Source organism: Aquarana catesbeiana, linkage group LG08 (genome assembly GCF_042186555.1).
Source record: "Aquarana catesbeiana isolate 2022-GZ linkage group LG08, ASM4218655v1, whole genome shotgun sequence".
Classification (NCBI taxonomy): Eukaryota; Metazoa; Chordata; class Amphibia; order Anura; family Ranidae; genus Aquarana; species Aquarana catesbeiana.
Window position 1 is genome coordinate 34,202,359 of NC_133331.1, and position 16,391 is coordinate 34,218,749.

The 16,391-nt window shown below is 41.6% G+C and overlaps 1 protein-coding gene across 2 annotated transcripts in view; it reads left to right on the forward strand.

Moving 5' to 3' along the window:
- TCERG1L (transcription elongation regulator 1 like) overlaps positions 1-16,391 on the forward strand; it is a 325,277-nt gene that overhangs the window by 18,304 nt on the left and 290,582 nt on the right. For both annotated transcript variants that reach the window (XM_073595691.1, XM_073595690.1), the window contains exon 2: positions 8,292-8,435. In XM_073595691.1, coding sequence (XP_073451792.1) covers positions 8,292-8,435 — 144 coding nt within the window. The remainder of the gene's footprint in view (positions 1-8,291; positions 8,436-16,391) is intronic.

A 16,391-nucleotide genomic window follows, 5' to 3' on the forward strand; every position in this document is an offset into this window, starting at 1 on the left:
TTTACCACCTTTAGCCAGTAGGTGGTGAATCAGAGTGTGGTGACTGCACGTTTTCTGCAGTTCTTTACCTCGTACAGTAAAGAGAGAGTCATTATTAGGTACACCTGTTCAATTGCTTTGTAACACAAATGGCTAATTAGCCAATCACATGGTAGCAACTCAATGCATTTAGGCATCTAGATGTGGTGAAGATAACTTTGTGAAGTTCAAACCGAGCATCAGAATGGGGAAGAAAAGAGGATTTATGTGACTTTGAACGTGGCATGGTTGTTGGTGCCAGAGGGGCTGGTCTGAGTTTTTCAAAAACTGCTGATCTACTGGGATTTTCACACACAACCATTTCCAGGGTTTACAGATAAAGGTCTGAAAAAAGGAAAATATCCAGTGAGCGGCAGCTGTGTGTGTTGTTGATATCAGAGGTCAGAGGAGAATGGGCAGACTGATTTGAGATGATAGAAAGGCAACAGTAACTCAGATAACCACTCGTTACATCAAAGGTATGCAGAATACCATCTCTGAATGCACAACTAGTGATGAGCCGAACACCCCCATTCGGTTCGCACCAGAACATGCGAACAGGCAAAACATTTTTTTGAACACGCGAACACCGTTAAAGTCTATGGGACACGAACATGAATAATCAAAAGTTCTAGTTTTAAAGGCTTATATGCATGGTATTGTCTTAAAAAGTGTTTGGGGACCTGGTCCTGCCCCAGGGGACATGGATCTATGCAAAAAAAAAATTAAAAAACGTCTGTTTTTTTCGGGAGCAGTGATTTTAATAATGCTTACAGTGAAACAATAAACGTGTAATATTCCTTTAAATTTCGTACCTGGGGGGTTTCTATAGTATGCCTGTAAAGGGGCGCATGGTTTCCATGTTTAGAGCAGTCTGACAGTAAAATAACATTTCTAAAGGAAAAAAAGTCATTTAAAACTACTCGCGGTTATAATGAATTGTCGGTCCGGCAATACACATAAAAGTTCATTGATAAAAACGGCATGGGATTCCCCCACAGGGGAACTCCGAACCAAAATTAAAAAAAAAAAAGTGTGGGTGTCCCCTCAAATTCCATACCAGGCCCTTCAGGTCTGGTATGGATATTAAGGGGAACCCCGCACCAAAATTTTTAATAAAATGGCGTGGAGGTCCCCCTCAAAATCCACACCAGACCTGAAGGGTCTGGTGTGGATTTTAAGGGGAACCCTGTGCCAAAATTTAAAAAACAAATGATGTGTGGTCCCCCCAAAAATCCATATCAGACCCTTATCCGAGCATGCAACCTGGCAGGCCGCAGGAAAAGAGGGGGGGACGAGAGAGCGCCCCCCCCTCCTGAACCGTACCAGGCCACATGCCCTCAATATTGGGAAGGTGCTTTGGGGTAGCCTCCTCAAAGCACCTTGTCCCCATGTTGATGGGGAGAAGGGCCTCATCCCCACAACCCTTGCCCTGTGGTTGTGGGGGTCTGCAGGCTGGGAGCTTATTGGAATCTGGAATCCCCCTTCTTTAACAAGGGGACCCCCAGATCCCGCCCCCCCTGTGTGAATTGGTAATGGGGTACAAATGTACCCCTACCATTTCACAAAAAAAGTGTCAAAAATGTTAAAAAAGACAATTGGCAGTTTTTGACAATTCCTTTATTAATGTCTTCTTCTTTCCCCGCTTCTTCTTCCATCATCTTCTGGTCTTCCTTCGGTGTTCTTCTTCTTCCTCCATCTTGTTCTTCCCCCGCTTCTTCCTCTATCTTCGTCCGCTTCTTCCTCCGGATTTCTCGTCTGGCATCTTCCTCCGGCTCCTTCTTCTCCGCTTCATCCTCTGATCCGCCTCAATGGGAATCTCCCGCTGTGTGATGCTTCTCTTCAGGTGACAGCAATTATATAACGGAGGGCGGGGCCACCGGTGACCCCACCCCCTCTGACAACACAGGGAAAGCCATAGGGAAGTCCCCGTGCATCAGAGGGGGCGGGGTCCGCGGCTTTCGAATTTGCCGCAAACACCCCAAATTGTTCGCTATTCGGCGAACGGGCGAACAGCCAATGTTCGAGTCTAACTCATGTTTGACCCGAACATAAAGCCCATCCCTATGCACAACACATCGAACCTTGAAGCAGATGGGCTACAGCAGCAGAAGACCACACCGGGTGCCAGTCCTTTCAGCAAAGAACAGGAAACTGAGGCTACTATTCGCACAGACTCACCAAAATTGGACAATAGAAGATTTGAAAATGTTGCCTGGTCTGATGAGTCTGGATTTCAGCTGTGACATTCAGATGGAAGGGTCAAAATTTGATGTAAACAGCATGAAAGCATGGATCCATCCTGCCTTGTATCACCAGTTCTGGCTGGTGGTGTAATGGCGTGGGAGATATTTTCTTGGCACGCTTTGGGCCCCTTAGTACCAACTGAGCATTGTTTAAATGCCACACCCTACCTGAGTATTGCTGACCATGTCCATCCCTTTATGACTACAGTGTCCCCATCTTCTGATGGCTCCTTCCAGCAGGATAATGCACCATGTCACAAAGCTCCAATCATCTCACCACTGGACAATGAGGTCCCTGTACTCCAATGGTCTCCACAGTCACCAGATCTCATCCAATAGAGCACCGTTGGGATGTGGTGATTTGCGTCATAGACGTGCAGCCGACAAATCTGCAGCAACTATGTGATGTTATCATGTCAATATGGACCAAAATCTCTGAGGAATGTTTCCGACACCTTGTTGAATCTATGCCATGAAGAATGAAGGCAGTTCTGAAGGCAAAAGGGGGGTCCAACCCGGTACTAGCAAAGTGTACCCAAAAAAGGGGCCGGTGAGTGTGTGTACCATAGTAAAAAAAATTTTGCACTTTTGAATGTCAATTTGATTGACTGCTGCTTGCGCCAATAGGAATGCGGCTATATAAGCTGCAGAACTTTCATCATGTCCTTTGGATACCAATTCTGAATTGGAGGGTCTGGTTTACTGTATTCAGCAGGTGCACTCTCAGTGTTCTGATGAGAAAAGCTGCAGTGTCTGTGTCCCTTTTGGAAACTTTAATTCTTGTAGAGTATTTAATCAAAACTACCATTTCTATTGCAGAGGATGCCTGAAATATGACCTGTATCTTAGCACAGAGTTCCAGGAAAATCAGTGAGCCAATGACACAAGCAAGAAATTATATTTCCTGGAGCATTATATGCACCAACGGTGTACAGAACACCTCTAGGTTGCCATGTTACATTGAATTTTACAGAAGATAACAGTGGCTGCAGATTGAAAAGGAAAGGTTATTTTTATTAACATTAAATTACAACAATTGTTTATGCTATATTATTTTTTTTTTTTCAAGAAAGTAGAACTACCCTTTAAGTCAAGTACCATGCCAAATTCAATCATTTAATGATTTTTAACAATACTTTTTTTTACTATTTTTACATTCTTTGTTGCATCTTGATGCCCCTGAACTCTTTCAGTCTCTTTGCAGGCACATTCTGGGGATTTAACTAGGCTTTTTGTGTCATTACAATGGCGCTGGAAACTGAGAGTTGGGGACGCTACTTTAACTAAGCAGATAGATTTCAGTTTTATCTGTGCCACTCACACCGGTTTCTATTCCAGAGTGAAAAAAAAATCTAGTATCTAGTATATAATACAGATATAATATATAATACAACTACACTACAACACATGACATCACTTCCAAATTTGCATTCTGTCGTATGAGAGATTTCGTAACTTTAGTGAACCCTTCATTTTCTATATGAGACTAGCATGCAAAAAAAACAAAAACAAACGATCATTCATCCGATAATCTCATAATGTGCACCAGCCATACGTGTTGTGTTTCATATTTCTGATATCTGAGATGAGATTTCCTTCTAATGACTGCTTGTATTGAAGTGGTTAAATGATTAAATTGGCTTCTCATGTAAAAAGTGGAGGATTGTATGTATAGTATATTAAAACAGTTTATATCTCATAACCTACTAATCATTTTTTTTTAATTTAGAAAAGCTCTGTTAATCTATTTTCTCATTATATTATCACTCTTAATTGCCCAGGTTTTCAAAGTTTTACTTTAACAATCTTCTAGGCACTCCTTTGTGAATAATGACATTGGCAGTCTAAGATTATGTATCTGTTAAGCGCAATCCCCTTGTTTGTCCTTTGTGACTTCCTCCCCTTCATTCCCATTCATCCCCACTTGTGATTCATCCGGCATTGGTCATCACTCAATGTACGTTTCTCTTTGCATTTCCTCCCTTCTTATCACTTGTTCCTTAGTGGTCATTTTTCGTTACTTGTCATTCACCATGCTTTCTTCGTCGCTCATCCCAGATCAGTCATTGTCTGTCATTCATCCATGCTCATCACTTGTACTGTCGCTCCAAAAGATTATGTTAACATTACTTTCTTCATGTTGCCAGCTGTAGTGTGCTTTGTATATATATGTATGTATATCTATATATCTCTATCTATCTATCTATCTATCTATCTATCTATCTATCTATCTATCTATCTATCTATCTATCTATCTATCTATCTATCTATCTATATGTATGTATTTTATATATGGTGTTATATGTAGGCATTCTAGGACAAGTCCATTCCAGGCAGGCCACATTGGTATCTATTAATCTAATTACACATATCAAAGGGGACTTGTTGATGTTAACCACTTGCCGACCAGCCGCCGCAGTTGTACTGCGGCAGAATGGCACGGCTGGGCAAAACAACATCAAGTAACCCCCCAGGTAACGTCACTCCGCCAGGTGGCCACTAGGGGGCGCGCGCCCCCGCTCGCTCCCCGAGCCGATGCGAGTGCCTGGCGGTCTCGGTCCCTGACTTGATTCACAATGCGTTTTTTTCAAAATTGACGCTTTTTTTTGTTTATCCCGCAAAAAATAAAAACCGCAGAGGTGATCAAATACCACCAAAAGAAAGCTCTATTTGTAAGAAAAAAGGATGTCAATTTTGTTTGGGGGCCACATCGCACAATTGTCATTTATAGCGACGCAACGCTGAATCGCAAAAAGTGCTCAGCCAAATGATCCGAGGCTGAAGCGGTTAATATGCAAGAATACAGATTAGGGATGTAGGCCTTCCAGGACAAGTCCATTCTACACATCAAAAGGGTCTTAAGGTGGTATCTGTTAATCTAACTACACATATCAAAGGGGATTTGTTGATCAAAGGGGAAGTGGCCGAACAAAATTTACTCCACATATCAAAGGGGACAGATAGTGACTCTGGGCTATGTTAATGTTAAAATGCAAGAATGTAAATTAGGGCAGTTTATGACTGCAGCTGTTTATGGCTAGGGGTCATTGTCTGTCACTCTGAAAGACAAAAGCAGATGAAAGGCCTAAATGGAAACGGCCAATCAAATTGCTCAGCCATTTAGTGTATAGGGGATATAACATGGCGTTCAGTCTATTCACTCAATCTGTGATTATGAAGGCACAGGTCTAGGAAACATGGGACTCTGAAGGCTAGTATTATATTTACTCTGTTGGATTTTGTCATCTGTTGCAAGACTTTGTTCTGTGTTAGAAGTCAATAAAGTGCATCTCTCTGGAAGAATTGGGTTGCTGCGGAAGATTATAATAACTACTAATTAATTATCTACCCACTATACTATATCACTACACCAGCCACTGAAAAACTTTGTTCTTTTTTAACCACATATTAGATCTTTGAAATGCTGTGTCTTGTTTGGATGTTTGTCTCAGACAAATGATGCCATCCTAGAAGAAACACCTTAAATTGAATTTGCTAAAGTAATAACAGGAACACTGTCACAAACAGTTATATTCTGTAAAGGTCAACAGCACTTTAAATTGGATCTAAATCCAATCCTTATGAACCTTATCATGTAATGCAATTCCAAAAAAATGTTTTTAAATAATTTTAAATCTGTAGCTTTTATTAAAATAACAAAAATAATTAAAAAAAACCCTGGTCAACCAGCCATAAAGGTCCTTGTTTAGACACTTCTCATTAAAAGGTGACAGTCGTGCTCCTGCATTGTAAGATGCGCTCCTGTTTGATGGTACAAGTGGTCATGTTGACACTACAGGTATGGTCCATCATTGTCCCTCTTAGGAAGCCAGTCAAGAGCAATGATGTGTAGCTATTGCTGGAAGTCATGCATATAGACTGAAAGCAGCAGTTGGAGGTCAGAAACACTGATATGCAAAAAGAAATATGTAAAAATTGTAGTATGCAGTATTGTTAAAATATGGCAATTGTTCGTGATTGGGAATGCTCTTTATGTCAAATGTGAGTTCAACCCAAATCCAGCCTATATACTGTTTAAGTAAAAAGAGCAACTGGTGATCCTGGGTGATAAACAAACTGAAATATACCCCCCAAAATTCATACCAGACCATATCCAAGATTGCAGCCTGGGTGACCAATAAATAGAAGGCAGCAAGTGTGTGCATCCCGATCCTGTACCATACCAGGCCACATGCTTTCCAACTATGGAAGGGCACCTTGCAAGGGGGCCGTAAAGCTTCCCCCACCTTGCAAGGCACAATGTTGAGGGACAAGGGCCTCTTTCCCACATCCTGCCCCACAAAAGGGATGTGGAGGGTTAGTTGGGGGAGACATTTAGGAATATGAAAGCCTATAATATGGGGGTCCCAAGATCATTTACTCCTGCAAGGTAATGAGTACAGGGTCCATAGAACTCATTTCAAAAAAGCAAAAACATAAATAATTTCCTCAGATGTAAAGCCACCACTTATCATGTCTAACCATGTCGATTTTGTGGGGGGAATCAATAATTTTCTTCGTAATCCCCACTAATGTACCTTGTACGCAATGGTCTGGGGGGGGGCACAATATCTGAAGGCCCCCCTTATTCTATAGGGGACTTCCAGATTCCTGCAGTTCCCCCCCATAAACCTCTAACATCCTCTTGGGGACAGGATATGAGGAAGAGGCCCTTATCCCTCAACATTGAGACAAAATACCTTTGGGGGGCCTTTGCCACCTCTATTTTTGAAGTACCCCTCAATATTACAATATAATAACAATTATAAGGTAGGTAGCAAAGGTAAGTTTCAGGAAGGAGAGAACTGCATCCTTGGTGCTCTCCCTTCTGTGGTCATCCATGCTGGCTGCCTGGAAAAGAGTCTAGTTTGAATTTTAGAAGCAACATCATACCACCCCCCCCTTTTAATGTCACTTTGAAAGGACTGCATCAAACTGTTCCATAATTTCACATGAAGCTTTAAGGCATCCCCAAGCATGTTATTTAAAGGATTTGTCTTGCATGAAATACCCCTATGCCCCCTGAACAGTATCTTTTTTAAAAATAGTTGTCATGTCCTTATGGCAGTGCCCAGCTACCAATTTAGTTTTTTTTAAACAATAGATTGTAAATTAGACTTGAAAAGGGCAGAAAAAAATTATAAAATTTGTCTCCTATAAACTTCCATAAGTTTCAGAAATATGTTGAGGGTTTTGTGGACTGCTGTGGACTGCCAACCCTCCAGGGAAAAAAAAACGTTCTCTGGTTTGCTCATCAATATTTCTAATATTTAGTGGGTAAGCAAACTAAATGTTGTGTAGGTAGGGCTAGATCAATTTTACATCTCCTAAAAACATTGCAATTTTAGAATGTACATTAAACATTTGAATGTTTCTGTGTCTCAGATGTAAATGATACTGTCATTTTGAAACCTGTAAACTAGTTGGCATTTTCTAACCATAAATACTTAAATGATCTATTCTAATTATTCACCACTCTTGGTAACACTATGTTAGGTACCACCTCAAATTTCTGGCCCCTTGTGTTATGTAATGTACTTGAGGGCCAATGCCTGCAGTCGCAGGTTAAGTGAGGAAACACAGAAATATACCATTTATAATTTGAGATAACGCTTTAGTTTACTATAATAGTTACCGCTTTCCATTTGCATATTCAGCAAAAGGGGTAGTCACAAGAATCTCATAAGCTTCAGTTTACTGAGATTGAGTTACAGTCCAATGGGAGCTCTTCTGGGACAGTACTCTTCCCACAAACCCTCTACAATAATATTCACTGGTTTGTGATAAGAAGCTTAGAGCCTGCATAAAGGGACATTATTATACATATATGCCAAGGGCAGCAAGGCACAGGCCTGTCTCAAGGCCTGTCTCAAGTCTCCATTATAGCTGGAAGAATCTCAGGACAGGGAACATCTTGTACTACCTCGAGGAGGCCATCTAAGCCCAATCACAAGAACTGACCTGTAATGTGTTATTTTATGCATTTACTGTATGCATGTTTATTATAGTGTTTCTTTTCTTTTACAGTGGGTTGGCGGTCATCCTTCTGCATTTGGATTTTCTCCATCTTCCAGTTTGGAAATCATCCCTCTGTTTCCACATGTTTACACCTCCACCATTCCTCCACATGCAAGAAAATGTTGGCTAGAAAAGAAAATACCAAACTGCAAAGTAAGTATTACTGAGATATGAACTGTACTTGTGATGAGTGTATCAAAAATATATATACATAGGTTTGCACAGCCTATTGCATTAGGGTGTGCACCCCAAAGCTCAAACATATATGCGTGTGTGTCCATATACTGATGGTGTCAGTAAAGCAGTGAACAGTGTCAATAGAGCGGTGGATAGTGTCATAAGGGCAGAGATCGGTGTCAGTAGAGCAGTGGATGGTGTCAGTTAGACATGTGCAATTAGTTTCATTCCAAATTTGTTTTTTACAGAATTTCGACAAATTCGTTAAATTGGAAATATGCAAATTAACAAAATCCCGTTTAACAAATTTTTCAGAATATTCGGAAATTCTAAGATTTGGAAATTCGGAAAATAAAAATTCGGAAATTCGGAAATTTGAAAATTTTGAAATAAGAATGAAAATCCGAAAATTCAAAAGAACGTAAACCGGAAAATAAGAACGAAAATCCTTTCAAATTTGGCTGTTAGTGAACGTAACAAATACAAATTTATCCGAAGTTACAAATTACCCGAAATAATGAATGCCGTATCTAAACAAATGGAATGTAAAAAATTACTTTTTATTATTATTTAGCAAGGTATCTAATGACAATTTTCCTGGCCAAAGATAGCTGACATCCTCCTGTATATGGTGGGTTGTGAGTCATAGTGGGTGCAAGGTGGACACAGTTATTGGGCACCAGACACTTCTTGGATGTAAAAGAGTTTTTTTTTTCTCTTAACAGTCATTTTTTTAAATATTTTTTGGGGAAAGAGCGTTAGGGCCAGGACACTCTTAGATAGTTGTAGAATCAAATGGCAGACACCAAAACTTCAATAGTTGGACAGCCGTTCAGGGAAAGGCCCCAGCAAGGCGCTACATCTGCACTTGCTGGAATGCTGTCTATGGCAACAGTCTTTAACAGTTCCTAATGCCGCGTACACCGTTTTTTCCGTCGGAATGAACTGACAGTTTTTTTGACAGAGTTCCGACAGAGTTCCGCTGAAACAGACTTGCCTACACACGATCTCACCAAAGTCCGATCGTTTAGAACGCGATGACGTACAACGAGACTAGAAAAAGGAAGTTCAATAGCCAATAGCCAATATCTGCCCTTGCGTCGTTTTTGGTCCGTCGGAATTGCATACAGACGAGCGGTTTTCCCAATAGGAACTGATTCCGTCGGAAAGATTTAAAACATGTTCTATTTCTAGGTCTGTCAGAATATTCGAAAGAAAAAGTCAGATGAAGCCCACGCATGATCAGAATGTCCGATGGAATGATTTTGTCGGACCTTTTCTGCCGGAAAGTCTGGGCGTGTGTACGCGGCATAACTCAAACCTAACAGTTCCTTCAGCTTCACTACAACTGCCTGTTGTAGGTTTTCAACACTGAGCTCCCGGTCTCTCACTAGACCCACTGATTCACTAACTCTGAATCCCTTGAGCTCCTCCAATCTTTGCGAAGGTATCTCCCTCAAGCGTCACCCACGCTCCCCTGCTGGGTCCCTAGATTGGCACTCCAGATACTTCTCAAGCTTCACCCCTGCTGACCCGCTCGGTCCCTGACTTGACTCACAAGGCTGCTCTGCAAGCGTCACCTCCGCTGGCTGGGTCCCCGACTTGATCACCGCCTGAAGTTTCCTGATTCTCCACTGTGCCCGTTCAGTGAGAATACTGCTCCGGTACTTGCTTCAGTTACTCGCTGTGGTCCCTGGTAATAAGATGATTGGTCCCTTAGTGGCAACAGCTTCCCTTCTACCTCGGACCACTAACAGGTTCTCCAGCCGGCAGAACCGTCACTTCTGGTTGGACTGCAACCCGCAATCCCAACCCTGCGCTGCTCTCTTGCTTCTGGATAGGCCCTCACACAGCCTAGCAGCCAGATGCACCCGGGATTTATTGATGTTATTGCTTTGACATTATTTTTTTGGTTGAATAATGATTTAATTTAGTATATTTTCTATGTGTTTGGATGCATAGAATGCATTTTTTGGTTTGGTTCTATTGGCAGATAGCATGTCTAATTTTATTTATTTTCCTTTTTTAATACACAATTGTGGAGAATAATACTTGGCTATGTGTTTTACTTCAAATGACAGTTTGGGAGTAGGCAGTTACATTTAAAAAAATTCAATGTAAAATTGACAAGGGACACCAACATAGTTGTATCTTTGATCTTAAAAACTACAGGATAATGGTGTTGTGGTAACTTGCCCAAATAAAAAAAAAAAAAGCATAATAATATTATTCTTGATATCACTAGGAAAAAAAAAGCCTTTGAAAATTTGTTTGCAATAACTCCATCAGTATCACCAGCAAAGCAGCTTCATTATTATCCCATTAAAGAAGAAGAGAATTGTGCGCTGCATTTGGAGATTTCATAATTTGCCGCGTCACGAATGTTAATTCTCCATTACGAATGCTAGTTTACAAGACCGACCGCTTCTGGCTCGTCCTTGCTTCCGAGCAAGCGTGTTTGGACTTTTGTCCGACGGACTTACCGCACCATACCGCACCGTCCCACGGACTTACCGCAGAAAATTTTAAAACCTGCTAGCCAACATTTGTCCGATGGAGCATACACACGGTCGGAATTTCTGCCAACAGCCTGACATCACACATTTCCTGTCAGAAAATCCAATCGTGTGTACGCGGCTTTGGAGTAGAGCTTTAGATTGGAAACACTAGGGGAAGCCACAAAGCACTAACAGAATGCCTTAGCATGGAGATGCTACTAGAAGTACCCACAATGGAATAAATGACTAAATTGAAAGAAATACTTATAGGAAGAATCCACAGTGTTCCAAGATAAACATATATTATTCAATAAAAATCTAAAATATAGAACTTCACAAACAATGTGTAATCGGCATTAAACTACATGTAAACTCTTTAAAACCATACATTTTGAGTACAGGATCATTACTAAAGGTTCCTGTTGACTTTACATTGCCAAGCAATATTTTTTTTTTGAACGGTCATACATTCAGTAATTGTATTGGGAGAACCTGCCAATGAAAAAGTGCTTGCAGTGCTGCAGGAGATGGCTATGTATGGCCCAGGCACTGGCGACCAACAAAGTAAATCCATCCTGGTCAGTCTGCTTGCCTTTAGTAAATCGACCCCTATGTGTTGTATATAGGTACTTTTAGGCTGTCTACTGTATGGATTGAGATCTGCTAATCTCCTCACATGACTATGGTAAGACAGATGCAAGCTGGCCTGATACCTTTGCACATACCCTACTATTATGTTTACCATCTTAAATAACCAGACGACACCCTTTTGGAGTAAACTTGGCCGTGCTGGCCATTTTATTAACAATAAACCATAAACATATTATTTACAAACAGTACTTTTCAAATCAATCGTAACAATGTTGTAGATCTTTGAAGGCACCGAAAAGACCCCAAATTTTTATCGTATCAGCGTGACACACCAGGTCCCCAGTCTTAGCACGCCTACTCGGGGACAATATCAACTCTTCAACTTCCAATGCTGATACCCATTTCAAAATGACAGTTAAACCTCGGTTAACTGGCATCTTCCCGAGGATCCCGTAGCAAGATGCCATACTGGTCTTAATTTAGAAGGCCTCCAAAGATCTCAACCACTATAACTTACAACAATAAATGCCAAACATTCCAGATATAATACAGACAACAGGGCGGGAGGGTGGGAACTGTTTCTTCGTCCAGTGACCTCCAACTGACCACTGGACACTGGCCCCATCCGTAACTATGCCGAATACTATTCTGGCCACCCCCTCAACTCTGACCAACTCAAAACACCCAGTCAACCCTTAATTGGCTAGCTGGCCCTGCTACCCTGTCATGCCAGCCCTGCGCCTATTCCTGCGTCTTTTGCTACGGGCTTCTCTTTAGTCAACTACAGTAATGGAACAACAGAATAATCTGATACTTTTATAAAGAACTGTATCATCCAGGGGCGTAACTAGAAATAGCAGGGCCCCATAGCAAAATGTTGTATGGGGCCCCCCTGCAAACAGCCCCCCCACAGCTGCCCTAGTGTCAATGCAGCGTGACCTGTGCCACATACAGCGTGACCTGTGCCCAATACAGCGTGACCTGTGCCACATACAGCGTGACCTGTGCCACATACAGCGTGACCTGTGCCACATACAGCGTGACCTGTGCCCCATAAAGCGTGATCTGTGCCCAATACAGCCTGGTCTGCCTGTGCCCCATACAGCCCCACCTATGCAGAGGAAGAGGCAAGCCACCCGGATCAGCAGAGAGCGGGATTGCCCGCTGTAATAGCTTTCATTTGAATTTCCTGTCTTCCCGGGGCTCATCGTCACATAGCCCCACCTCTTGGCCCGACGCCTTTGATGACGTCACATGTCCCGCATTGGATCAGCGTTCTGTCTATCAAAGGCACTGGGCCAAATGATGGAGCTATGTGACGTGAGCCCCAGGAACACTGGAAGTTCTAATGAAAGCTCTTACATCGGGCAATTCAGCTCTCTGCTGATACGGACAGCTTGCCTCTTCCTTTCCTCTCTCTTCCCCTGGCTGGGAGACTGTGCCGGCGGTACTCTTATCCTCACTGGGCCCCACTCGGCTGCGGGCCCCATATCGCCCGCATGGGTCGCTATGGTGGTAGTTACGCCCCTGGTATCATCATTGTCATCAGCTAACCTCTTGCTAACCTCTTGCATTTGGCATTTGTCTAGGGGAAGGACTACATTTAATGGCTTTCAATGGTTCATGGTAAAGTTCTCACCACAGATCATATGTGTGTGGACCATTGTAGCTGAACTATTTTCTGCTCAAATTTTAGAAAATAGTGAAATTTACATTTTAACAGCCTCATGTTTAAAGCTGCATTTAATCTTTGGAAATCTCTGTGGAAAAGCTTTATGTAATTTCCATAAACATGCTTTGTATGGCTTACATGTTCTTCATTTTTTCATTCTCTATGGAAAAGCTTTATGTAATTTCCATATACATGCTTTGTATGGCTTACACGTTCTTCATTTTTAAAACATTTCTACAAAGGTCTGACCAAAAATGATCAGAATTTGTACTATTTTTAATGTTTGCCGTTTCAAGCCGCAGAGACTGAAAGTTGGGTTTAGATTAGTTATGAAACGTATTACCGTACAATCACCTTGACAGCGCACACATACCGAAAAAAAAAGTTCCCTACTTAAAAATACCTTACTTTAATGCAATGGCAACAACAGACTGAAGTATATGGGGCCTGCAGCCAACACATTCCTCAGATCTGGAGCAGCTAAAAAAAGATTAATTAAAGCGTTTGTTACCCCAACACTTTATATTCCTGATGTGTGCCTGCTGTATCATGTACTTGTATGAGAAAGCCTCCTGTTCTCTTTGTATCGCTTCTATTATGTGAAATCCCTGGCTTACCTATTAAAAACTGACCACACTAAGCAGGAGAGCACACAGTGGTTAGTTCTCTAGCTGTGCTGTGAACTCAGCCTGCTCTCCTCCAATGATCAGATTTGTCCTGACACTCCCCCTGCACAGCCATTCACCAGGAAGCTCAGTATGCTGTTGCTTCTCTTCCCCCAGCTCCTAAGCAGCTGAGAACAGAGGGAATGTGATCACTTATAAATAATATAAAAAAATATATAAATACCTTTTTTTTCTATCTATACAAAAATGTTTCGCATTTAATTTTTATTTTTAACTGAATGGGTTGTTTTACAAGGTGATTGCTTACAATTACTTTAAGGCCAAACACCAATTCAGTGCAGCCCAGCCTTTGCATCCCTTTAGGGTCTTTACCATCCCAGGGGGGCAGGAAGGACTGCCTGATCATGTGACCACTGTGATTGTCCATCACAGAGGCCGCCCTGTTTGGGAACTGGTCCCACCAGCTCTCAATCTTTGCTAGAGACTGCATAGCTCCCAACTGTCCCTGATTTTGAGGGACTGTCCCTGATTTGGAGCAATGTCCCTCTGTCCCTCTTTCCTCCTCATTTGTTGCATTTGTAAATCCCAAAAGCCAATATATAGGAATATTAAATTTGTGTTGACTGCGCTACTCTAATTATACTACACCACTTTCTTGAGAATCATACCTGTGCAAAAAACATTTAAAAAAAATAAAAATATACTTAAACCTTATGTCTCATGCAATGGTACACAATTTTTTTTAAACGACTAACTAAGTATATTTCAACATGAAATCCATATGAAATTAAACATTTACATCCAAAATGTCAAAACTATAATATCCAAATTCTTGTGCAATGTGCAATGTGCAATCGATGCAGAGGTCTCTTTTAAAACTGTCCTTTATTTTTTATATATATGACGTAGATCACCTGTGATTCTTTGTGACACTTCCACCACTTTAGTGACAATACCACCATCACCACATGGATTAGCCACTCACCAGATGCCAGTATAAATGCGCCTTTGGTTCATTTAGAAGGGGTAACCACTCCACTTATAACGTATTCCTTGCTGACCCCAATGTGCTATACGTGAACCATGTCAAACCTCATAAAAAATAGACAGCGATCATTGCGCAATATGTAATAGCCGTTTAATATAAAGTTAAGTTAAAAAAACTGTACACTCACATTTTGTGGTGCTCGTAAGGCGACACCAAGCTGTTCCAGCGGTTTGTAAACGGTGTAAAGATGGCGTCGTATAGTTCCTATGCTGGCCTGCGGTGCAAGCCTCGTTTTCACCCGGCCTGCGCTCCAAACCTTACCTAGTGGTAAAAAAGCACTTGTGGGTTCAACCAATCTTGTTTTTTTTTTGTACAATTCTCCTTTAAGGGGGCGTGACAAGGGGCTTGTCCTATACCTGCATACTCATTCCCATCTCAAAAGGGAAGGGTGATCACTGATTGATTGCATTTCATTTAAAAAATGTGCACCTGGGAATGGGAGGGTGAATGATTCAGGGTGTGTGCTAATGGGGTCAGCTGGACAACTCCTTCCTGTGTCATGATGACCTGCAGTCTGTAAGGAAGAAAGACATTACAAATGGAAACGTCTGGAAACGTGGATTAGGACAAGAAAAGTGAGTGACTGTAGATTTAATGGAAAGCTTTGATATTTTTAAAAAAAAAGTACATGAATGCCATATTGGTGCATAGGGGAGCTGGAATTTATTAAAAAAAACAAAAAGTGTACAAAGGTGAACTTACCCTTTAAGTAAGAACCTGAATTTAAATTGGTATCAACCTTTTGGAATTTGCTGTACAACAAAGCTCAGACTGGCCCCAGCTTCTCCATTCATAGAATCCATACTACAGCCCCCTCCGTTTATAGATCCGGTTTCAGTCATAGAAAATGTAGTACGGCTTCTATGACTTGTGGAGCTGGTCAGAAAGGACAGATATAGTAGGGATCTTTGGGTGAGAGCCTGTGACAGCCATTTAGTTGTATTAATCCCCGTCCCACCAGAAGATTACAGCTGTAGGTGTGTGTGTGTGTGTGGGGGGGGTGTTGGGTGGGCATGGATGGAGGAGTATTTAAACTAAAACTAACTGAAAGAAGAAGAATCAGCACAAGAGACATTCTACTGACTGTAAGTTATGTCCCTTGTGCTGATATTTATTTTTCATTTTGGCAGCACTTAGGCTTTAAATTAGCTTTGTGTGTAGGGGTGGATTTTGGTAGTTTTTTTTAACTGTATTATTTGGAAGTTTGCTGGGGAGTAGTACTGTTATTAGAGCGTCCACTGCTGATTTCCAGACTGAGTTGGTTTCCTTTATTCTAATTAGACCCATATAAATTATAAACGATTTGCATTTTTGATTAGCTTGAGGATCCTGCCATGGTCCTGTCCCCACAAGGTGAGACAATCAGAATCCTTTTCGCAAAGTCTTGTCACTAAAAGCTATGGCGTCATGGACGCAATGTGAAAACGAGGTCATAGTAAACTTGTGACTCCAGCCCAGGATTTTACAGCTGTTTTTAAAGTCCCTACATCTTCTGGA